The sequence below is a fragment of the Ostrinia furnacalis genome, unplaced genomic scaffold (assembly GCF_004193835.3).
Source record: "Ostrinia furnacalis isolate ACB-3 unplaced genomic scaffold, ASM419383v2 OfSCF5156, whole genome shotgun sequence".
Taxonomy (NCBI): Eukaryota; Metazoa; Arthropoda; class Insecta; order Lepidoptera; family Crambidae; genus Ostrinia; species Ostrinia furnacalis.
This window is the reverse complement of record NW_021135395.1, coordinates 4,640-16,004: the sequence shown is the minus strand read 5'-3', so window position 1 is coordinate 16,004 and position 11,365 is coordinate 4,640. Positions and strand designations below refer to the sequence as shown.

General features: G+C 34.8%; 1 protein-coding gene across 1 annotated transcript; it reads right to left on the bottom strand.

Annotated features, from left to right (window-relative positions):
• Nucleotides 1–7,448: 7,448 nt before the first annotated feature.
• Nucleotides 7,449–11,107, bottom strand: LOC114360742 (band 7 protein AGAP004871; the record flags this gene model as incomplete). Its single annotated transcript, XM_028315531.1, has 3 exons — nucleotides 7,449–7,734; nucleotides 8,266–8,446; nucleotides 10,848–11,107. Coding segments are annotated over 3 exons (543 nt in total), but the record flags the coding sequence as incomplete, so codon positions are not given.
• Nucleotides 11,108–11,365: the final 258 nt, after the last annotated feature.

Here is an 11,365-nt window from a genome sequence, read left to right as displayed (position 1 = left end):
AGTTTTTAATTAAGAATGTCTTTTTTCATACTAATAGAAGTGTTCACTGATTTTGATGATTTTCGGAAATTTTCAAGCCTATTTTATAAACTTTAAGTAGATTAACACCCGTATTCACAAACGATACTTACCTATGCAAAGACATTTAATTTTCTCAATGCGTTCCATAATTATGACAAGCCTTTCAATTCATAAACAATACTTAAACTACCCTTGACGTGCCTTGACTATGCAAAATCAGAGTGTTGAATAGAGTTCTGTGATTGGTTCGCTTATGTTATATAGATGACCCACGCTGAACTGTCCCGCCAAACTCAATGACAGGGGGGCGCGCAGTTCAGCGTGGGTCATCTATACGCACTTCACTCCGCAAACTGACATGACATTCCTGTCATTCAAACGGTGCAACGGTTTTTGTGTCGTTATTTTGTGGATTTGTGAATTAAACAAAATAATATGGATAAAACTACAACTATCAGGTTAGTATGAATACTTCGATTAATAATAATAGTGAAAATCATGTTTCAATCATTATTTTTCAGATAAAAAAGCTGTTTTCTTCTTCCGAAAGAGAGCTGCTGATTGTAGCTTAATAAGAGAAAGGCCTATTATTGAAGACAAGCATATTATTATCCTCTCTAAAATATCGAGTTGACGAAGCAGGCCTGGGAAACTCTAACAGTGGCTTACAATTCTGAACCATATTTTATGTTTCACAAAGGCTCACACATCAACTGAAAATCTGCTGGAATAATTTAAAGACCCAAAGAATGAAAGAACTTTCTCAGGAATCAATCAAACGTTCTCAATACCCACTAGTAAGTAATGTTTTTAAAATATATAGTACGTAGATTTATGAGGAATAACTAAGCAGAATATACTCAAAGGAATGGGGATGTTGCCTGGGTCAAAAAGCAAGAGTTTTAATTAGTCCGTCAGTTAACTTATCAAAAAATACTCTACACGTATTTTTCACTTTTTCAAACTAATGAAAAGGACATCATCCATTTTGGTCCAAAATCAAAAGTGCCGGCCAAAAAATAAAAGTGCTGTATTCTGATAGAATACGTCCGCCTTAGCATTTATTACTATGGCACCAAAGCTGTAGCACCACTGTGCATCGTAGTATTTGAGCTCTAAAAATATATGAAACGACTGACTTTGATCTCAAATACTACGATGCACAGTGGTGCTACAGCTTTGGTGTCATAGTAACAAATACTAAGGCGGACGTATTCTGTCAGAATACAGCACTTTTTTTTTTATTGGCCGACATTTTTGATTTTGAACAAAAAATGTATGAATCGTCGATGAATTTTAGATCTCAAATACTCGACGCACAGTGGTGCTACAGCTTTGGTGCCATAGTAACAAATGCTAAGGCGGACGTATTCTAGACATTGAAGATTGATGAAAATAAAACTTTATTAAAAATTTTATGTTTTATTTGCCACTAGCAACTGATACATTATGTAGGTAGCACTGGAAGGCCTCCTTGCAGTTAATTTCCTCAGGTCTTCTTTTATCAGTGGTAAAAGTATGAAAAGTACCCCATCATTGGAAAACCTAAACTAAATTCGTCTGAATTGTAATAATCAAAGGGATTTTGGGAATCCCGTATCACTTTTCTGGTACTTATTCTACTTTGCTCATTGATATAATTATCAAATTCTTCTTCACTACTGTAATCCATTGTAAGATAATATTAATCGAATACAACCATAAATAAAGCAAACAAACCTCAAAAACGAGAATAACCTAAAAATTTTGACGTAAATAGACACTATGCGTTGCGTAATACAGCTCCCTGGCTACCTTAGCTTTGCGTCCATTCTAAGGGACGCATAGTGCTTGTCACCACTGAAGTATCGTCTATGAATAGGTTTTTGGGACCCTGTGCATCCACGCGCACTATGAGGCCTCAAAGTAATGTTTGTGAATACGGGTGTTGTATCTTTCATAAATGGTTTATTCTAGTGAAAAGTCACGGGGACCATAACTTGCCATTTAACATTATTATTGTATCTGTGTGTATGGTATGAAATTGGTATGGGTTCATTAAATGAAACGCACATTTTTAACATAATTTTTTTTTAATGAATTTAAATTATACATTTTTATTTTTAGAAAATTAATCGAAAACTTATTGTAATAAATAATATTTTCTAAACAAGTAAACATATTCCATATTACAAACATATTGTAAGATCCGATTATTATAAATTATAATTTAACATGAATCCTTATAAGTATAGTGAGATCTGTGAAGCGTTTAAAAGATAAAATTCATTAAAATTTTCGAAACAATAAAACGAATAGCTAGACAATAATTCATATCTTATGGTTTATGGTGCAGCGCATTGGAAAATCAATAGTAACACAAGTCGATAAAGTGAAAAATACATCTTTAGATATACCGCACTTTCGGGTTAGGCCCGGTTTCCATCAAGGCGGAGCGGCGCAGAGAAATGTTAAATTTTGAATAATCAATCGGATTTCATTCTCCGATTGAGTGAAATCTGAGTGGTCATTCAAAACATTTCTCGCCTCCTTTGCTCCGCTTCGCCTTGATGAAAACCAGGCCTCAGACCCTACTTACGCCACACCTACACACCTGGTTTGATTTCGGAGTATTCCTTCTCTTAGACAGGTTGCAGACCAATGCTAAAGACGCCCGTCTCGCCTAACTAAACCAAAACAACATAAAGAGAAACAATTATAACGGCTAAATCGTAACATAATCATAAAATTACAAAAAAATGAAAACTCTTTGGGCATGCCGCATTTTCCGGTTGGACCATACTTGCGCCATACCTACACACCTGGGTTGATTTTAAAGTATTCTCCGAAGAATAAATACATACTCCAAAATGATTGTTTCCAACCAACCAAACAAAAACAAAAAAATATTATAACGGCTAATTGTAACATAATCCAAAGCAAATAATATAAAAAGTGGGAAAAAAACCTAATTAATCGAACAACTGAAAAAAAAACTTATTTTAGGTTTAAATACCTTATTCGTAATGCACTATTGAACTCCCTACAAGCTTTAGATTTAAATATCTTATTCATAATGCACTATTGAACTCCCTACAAGCTTTAGATTTACCTAAATATCTTATTCATAATGCACTATTGAACTCCCTACAAGCTTTAGATTTAAATATCTTATTCATAATGCACTATTGAACTCCCTACAAGCTTTAGATTTAAATATCTTATTCATAATGCACTATTGAACTCCCTACAAGCTTTAGATTTAAATATCTTATTTGTAATGCACTATTGAACTCCCTACAAGCAATGCACCTATTTTAACACCTACAAGCGATCAAAATTGGGAATATAATATTAATGTTATGATTTAAAATCTTATAACAATAAATTCTAAATTTCTACTGTACATAATATTTAGAAACTATAATAATAATTATGAGCTAATGCACCCCATTAACCCATTTAGACCTACCGTACCCTATGCGGTACGGTATATTATTGAAAATATTTTAAAGTACCAAACTGTTGTTATTTTGTAAAAATGATTGTAACAGTAAGCTTAAAGTGAATATTTTACATAAAAATATTAAAAATACGTTTTAACAAGTGGGATTTTTTTTAAATATTTTTTTCATGATTTTTATGCCTCCTTTTGTAAGTTATTGCTGAAAAATCATTTTTATTTACAATAATAATTATCTGTCTAAATGGGTTAAGGCTCAGTGGAAGTACATTACCGATATTATTTCTACTTATAAATAGATCAAAAAGTTTAAAATATGATAAATTAAGTTTAAAAATATTCATAGTGCGACTAAGTATAGTTGGTTACGTATAGTTTGCCCACAAAAGTTTGGCACATGTGTTTCTCTCAGTTCAATTACTCTTTGGCTTCACACACGTCTACACTTACTCAGACGACAGAACTCGACAGATTCTTCCTAATTCGGTCATTCGTGTCGTATAAAATTTTGGAAAATATTTTGTAGACAAGCTATACCACAACTCAATCCTAACCCGGTTATTCAAACAAAATAAAACAGCTGTATTTGAGGAAGCTATTTTATTTTATATGAATAAACGAGCTAGAATTCAAAATCTTACTTCTATATTTATTAAATATTTTTTCTACTTCTACTTCTTATACTAAATATTTTTTCTACTTCTAGATTTAATCTGTATAGGTTGTCCACAAAAATCAGAAACTAGGTCGCACAAATCACTCTTTTCATTGCTGCTAGAACTTTTTAAGGAAATGCATTTCAACTTACACGGCCATTTACTTAGCATTCCCAAGCCAGAGCGGAAAAGATTTTGTAGACAATCTTTACCACATTAAGAAACACTAGCCCTTTTATTCACAAAATCTAAACGACTTAGTTTTTATAAATAAACCAGCTAGAATTTAAATCCTATTTTTAAAATCTAATCTCTACTTCTACAATCTATTACTATTTTTTTTGGCTTTTATGTATTTTTTTATTTTTTTTTGTTTACTACGAATTAATCTTATTGTTAAAATCTAATATCTACTTCTACTGTCACAATACTATTTTTTTTGCTTTCATATTTTTTTTTGGTTCCTTATGCATAAATTACAATGTAAAATCACCAGAATCATATATTACTTATCTGTACATACTCGCTCGACTTTCGCCAAAAATCGAGCGTATAGAGTCTATAGAAACTACCCATTACCCTAACCCCTTTTATTCTTAAAACTAAAACAGTATAATGTAACTGTTTTAATTTGATGAATAAAAAAGATATAATCTATATTTTATATAATATCTATCATCTAAGGACTACACTTTTTTTTTGCTTTTTATTTTTTTTGTTTTTTTTTCTATATTGTTGATTTTTATATTTTTTTTATTTTACCTAATAGTTATTACTAAAGTTCTACATCTTAATTCTATGAATAAATATTATATAATTTAAAATCTTATATTTATTATAAAATACGAATGTTTACTATACTTTTTTTTTGTTTTTAAGATTTTTTTTACTCTTATAAACTAATTGATTCAAAATATTGATGAAAAAATAGAAGAAAAACTTAAAAATAAGATTATCATCTTGTTAATTCGTAAAGTGTTAAGCGTCTATTGATAACAAACGACAATGCATGCCTCTCGCCCTAGTTAAAACTCGTTTCACTTACCTTGCAATCTAACAACCACTTTTATATTCATTCAAAAATATATTATTACCTTATAATTTATACATATGTATTATATTTTATAAACAGTCCCAATTATAGGAACAATTATTATTATTTGTAAATATTTGATATAGATGGTATTACCAAGCAACACGTCAAAACATACAGATGTTGGATTTGATCTAGTAAGATAAAAAAAACTTGAGACGTACCGCATTTTACACCTGATTTGATTTCGGAGTATTCCGTCTTTTAGACAGATTGCAGACCAATGCTAAAGACGATCGCCTAATTAAACCAAAATGACTTAAAGAAAAGAAAAAATAAAACAATAAAACAACTTAATCAACAAATTGAAAAACAAGAAAATTCCTTAGGCATGCCGCATTTTCAGGTTGGACCGTACTTGCGCCAAAGCCTCACACCTGGTTTGATTGTGGAGTATTCCTTCTCCGAGACCGGTTGCAGAAGAATGCTAAAAACACCCTTACTAAATCAAAATAACTTAGAATAAAAAAAATAAGTAGCAACCAATAGTAACCTAAACGATGAATTAAAAAAAACTCCTTAGTTATGCCGCGTTTTCCAGTTAGACCTTACTTGCGCCACACCTACACACCTGATTTAATTTTGGAGTATTTCTTCTTCTAGATGGATTGCAGACCAATGCTAAAAAAATGGCTGTGACATACGGACGGACAGACGGACGGACAGACAGACAGACAGATATGACGAATCTATAAGGGTTCCGTTTTTTGCCATTTGGCTACGGAACCCTAAAAGGCTTTTCTTCTACGCACTATCGGTTTGATTATAAAAATTGAAACAGTCTGTGGCTATGTCGATGTGTTGTGGTAATACCAACTGCTTAAGTTCCTTCCAGAATAATATATTTCCATTTTAATAAATAATTTATTTCATATATATGTTACGGCTAAAGATAGTTGTGAACATAAACTTAAGTTTAGCCGGCTAAACTTAAGTTTATCTTCGAGAAGCAGCTAAAGTTCGATAGCATGTTAGTTTGCGTCGTGATATTCCATCTTTAGCCGGCTAATGTGCACATTAGCCAAAACGAAACGGCTAAAAATGTATTCGATGGGCGCGCCAGGCCGGCGGAGGGCTTGAGGGTGGTGGGGAGACAACGCGCGCGCTGTTTTATTTTGTAATTTTAAATACCTACAAAAGATTCAATTGTAATGACCAAATAGTTCCTTATTATTTTATTTTAATGATTAGGTAGATATTGTTTTAAGTAATTAATATTTTGTTATTGTAATAATTGTAATTTTGAATACCTACATAGGTACATAAAAGTATGTGTAATGAAAGTGATTATTTTTTAACACGTTCCGCCGCGGTAACGGCACATACAGTAAAGGTGGAATTCATTCATATTATGGCAGTACGGGTCTCGCCGTTTTCACGAAAATCAATCTAAAAAACACTACGGCAACAACCGTCGATTTTACATTAGAGTTTCATAGATAGCAGACTTGTTGTTGCAAAATATTGTGAACAATAGTACGGGTATAGGTGTATGAAACATTTATGTGAAGATTGTTAGTGTCATATTGGACTGGAGTTACAGCGTCGGAACGTGTTAATAAAGTTTTCGTGTCAAAATAGTAAACATTATTACATGTTTCCTTTTCCATTTCCTTCTACATTTTTAGCCAAGGGCCTGCGGTTACACTTAAGTTTAGCCGGCTAAAGATAGAAGAAACTAACATTAACACCTCGTCGAAGATAAACTTAAGTTTAGCCGGCTAATCTTAAGTTTATGTTCACACCTATCTTTAGCCTTAACATATATATTATTATCCATCACAAAAATAATATATATCGTTCCCTAAAGCTTCGCCACAGCCAATCGAGTTTTAACATCACATCTTTCCATTCAAAAATGATGATAGTTTTAATTTGAAAATTATTGGGCAAAGAAACTGAAAAAGGGCTTAACTTAGGTACTAATTAATCTCAGTTATAAATAATGTTAAGTTAAAACTAATGCTAATGATAAACCAGACTCGTGAGTATTGGAGTTCAGTTAGTACGAAAATGCATACGAGATTAAAAACATCTTTAGGCTTGCTGCTTTTCAGGTTGGACCTTATTTGCACCAAACCTACACACCTTAATAAACCACCACCTAAATTAAGCCTTGACCAAATTATAAAATAAACTAAAATAATGAGTAAAATGGTTAGGTCTGCCGCATTTTCGGGTTGGACCGTACTTGCGCCAGAGCCTCATACCTGGTTTGATTTTGGAGTATTCCTTCTCCTAGACAGGTTGCAGACCAATGCTAAAGAGGCCCATCCCCCCTATTAACTAAAAATAATAAAAAAAACGACGAGGTGTGCATTTCCCACTGACTGTTTCCAAATATTCACCCAGTAGTTTGGTTGTGTTCATCCGATCATATTTATCTTAGTCCGTTTTAATGCGTTTCGTCAGGGGTCGCTTTACATGGTCTCTTCCTTGGCCTTCATGAAGTACGTCAGGAGGTCGATCGGCAGCGGGAAAACAATGGTCGAGTTCTTTTCAGCCGAGATGGTGTTGAGCGTCTGTGGAAAAGTCTTACATCAGTACCTCTAGTAGGAAAAACTTTCGAGTTCGTTTCGTTGCGTATTCAAAGTGTCATCGAAAAATTTTGTATGAAAAATTAAACAGCGCCCCCTAGGGCGGCTATAATATAGGGGGCGCTGTTTAATTTTTCATACAAAATTTTTCGATGACACTTTGAATACGCAAACGAAACGAACTCGAAAGTTTTTCGTACTAGAGGTACTGTACTGAAGAGGAAACGCTGCGCCAGTTTGAGATGGTTGTCCACTAGCACCCTCTATATTTTTGTATTACTTGTCAGTAGAAAACTCTTACAAAGTCGAAAACTTCTCTTAAGTCTATGAAGTGATGAGTTAGGCAGGTGATTGTTGAAGATAGCAGCATCTGCTAATATTCTTTTCTAACGGGTACGGGTATCTTGTAAACCAAAATGAGTCTAACTGTAACATAGTTACATAAATTGTATACCTACAATCCACAGGCGTAACACCAGCACCATCGAAGAACAACGCTAGAAAAATCACACTTACCTGCAGGTATCGTAGTTGCAAAGCTGCCGGGCTGTCGCCAATGACCTCCGAGGCCTCGCGGAGGGCCCTGGAGGCCTTCTGCTCGCCCTCAGCAGCGATGACCTTGGCGCGGGCCTCACGGGCCGCCTCGGCCTCAGCTGCCATGGCGCGTTGCAGTTGCACCGGGAGACGGACGTCCTTGCTGGATGGGGGAATGTTCATTTAAGATATCATCATCAGGTGAGATACAGGCCAAGAGCTTCCTCGTTGTGGATAAAAAAAAAAAAAAAAAAAAAGTAGGCTGTTTTTGTGTGCCAGGCCTAAAATTGTTAAGTTCTCGATTATATTCCCAAGAAAATGAGGCTAGATAAAAAACGCCGTTCGTTTACCGGTTTAAAATTGTCTTGTTAATTGAATGTTGAAGTTTTTTTCTAATGGTCTTGTTTTGTGACAATGTAATATTTTGGTGCTGATTTATTACTTAGGTACTTTTAAATGTAATACAAGGAAAGCTTTATTATTACATTGCAGTGCAAATGAATACTTAGAAGAAGAAAGCGTGTGCAACTCTTTGTGAATCTTTAAAGATGAACGTCGCAAGATAATGTTTAAGTAAAATACTAGGTTTCTAAGTAAATAAACAATGAAAATTAGATTTCAACTTCTTATTTGAGTTCTTTCCATTTTACGCTATTTTATTAAAGTCGTTAAGAATGTCTTGGAATTTGTGCAGTCTCAAAGAAAAAGTTCTTTATTTGCATAGACTAAATAATATGTATTTATTAATGCTTATAAATCGTCAAGTATTTAAATATTAAAAAAAGATTCGAAAAGAAACATAAGTTTTGCTCCCCTTATCAGCTATATCATAATCTTTTTACCGTAACAGCGCTTCGAAACCAACATTTGACAAGTTCTGAGAAGAGCACAAATCTCAATAATATGCACCAGCCAGAATACACGTAGTAATGTTCTCGAAACTACGAAATAGGAACCTTCTCAGTAGTGTCTCAGATAGAAACCACTGGGAATTGAAGCAAATATTCATCGCGCTAAAATGATTTCGAAATGTGATTCTGTAACTACATTCACTGAATACTCTAGGTGTTTATTTCAAATCGAACCACCTGGTATTCAAAGTTCAAGTTGCATTATTGATCTTTTTTGAAAATGCCTGACGAGTGAGTGATAAACTAAGCAAAGGGCAAAATCGTAGAACATAATGGGGGTCATCAGGTCACCGCAGTCCTGGTTCTGCTTTTAGAAGCTATTATGGAAGTGATATAAAATTATCAGACTAGCTAAGTAGTTGAGCGACTGGTGAGTGATATGAAGGATGGAGTAAATTCCAAATCAATGTCTCCGAGCTGACAGCCCGGAAAAATCAAGTTAAATAATTTATGGGCCGGCTGGCGCCATAGTTTATTCAGTTAAATTCTCACTTCGAGATACGGGGTCAGGATGATGTCAGGATATAAATAATCACTGCAACTGAAACCATTTAGTCACGAAAAAGACTTTTGATCGCGACTAAAATTCGACATAAAAACTACAATGAGAACTTTATAGCTACTAATTAAATCTTATTTAACGTACAACTGACTGAACACTTAAACTGCAAAAGTACGGCACCCCGTTGTATTTGGATGGGCGGGCATGTACTCGTATCTATGGTATCAATTTAAGATGGCACCATTTCTATATAATCTTCTATAGAAGTTAATATTAGCCATTTAGTTCTTACGATCTCCCGGAACAAATTGGGTGATTTCACACTTTTGCTCGCGATTGATTTTTTGTTGGGACTGTTGTTACATTGTGAATTGATAATGAATTTGAATAGGTACTAAGTAGGTACCTAAATAATTTAATTGCCAAACTAACATATCAAAACGCAAATGACATGTTAATATGTTTTTTTAATGAAATTCATCACTATATTCGAAGTTAAAAATCAAAATTGTGGATTACGAAATAACGGAATGTAACATCCCAACTAATATTATAAATGCGAAAGTAACTCTGTCTGTCTGTCTGTCTGTCTGTCTGTCTGTTACGCTTTCCCGCTTAAACCTCGCAACCGATTTTGATGAAATTTGGCATAGAGATAGTTTGAGTCCCGGGAAAGAACATAGGATAGTTTTTATCCCGGTTTTTGAAACAGGGACGCGCGCGATAAAGTTTTTCTGTGACAGACAAAATTCCACGCGGGCGAAGCCGCGGGCGGAAAGCTAGTTATTAATAATAACAACGAAGGTTTTATCCCGCCAGTCGTAATTAATTCCTATAAATATATTTCGCTTAATGGTGTCGTGGTTTTTGGAATTAAGCTATCAATTACAGCCTTTCTGATATTCTTTAAAGCCATTTAAATGTTAAAGTTTCATTGATTCGCCTCTATGAACTGCCATGAAGAAATCGGAGATTCTTACTGTATGAAATGCACCTACTATTGAAACCCTAAAGACACAAGTACGTATTCTAAAATAATTTCATAGAAATTCAAAGCAGCCAGTAATGTTGCGGCAACACGCCTGCTACTGTTGCGTGTAGTCAGCTTCGCAGTGTACCTAAAAATTAGTAAAAACGAACAGGGTACTCACATCTCAACGCGCTCCACCTTGATGCCCCAGGCCTCGGTCGCCTCATCCAGGGAGAGCTGCATGTTTCCTGAGATGGTCTCGCGCTCGCTCAGGATCTCATGCAGGGGTCGAGTTCCCATGGTATTGCGGAGCGTGGTCTGGGCCAGGAGGCGGGTGGAATGGTGCGCGTTCTCCACGTTGGCGATGGATATGGTGGCGTTGTGGACGCGGTAGTAGACTACAGCGTCCACAGACACCGTCACAGAGTCCTTGGTTAGCACCTGGGAAGAAGGCCACGGTTAGATTGGTTCAGGGCTGAACAGCGGATTGGAGAGAATGAGAGATTTTTATATAATATGAGGTATCGATGTTGCTGTTTCTCCATAGGTTTTGTAAGTAGGTAGGTACCTACGAGGTATGAGGTGATACCCTTAGGCATCACCTCAAAGTTCTACTTTTTAAAGTCAACTGACCGAATATTTGTAACTTTACTCTCCACTGCTCTCTCTAATTTCGTTCGTTCGTTTCAGCCGAAAGAC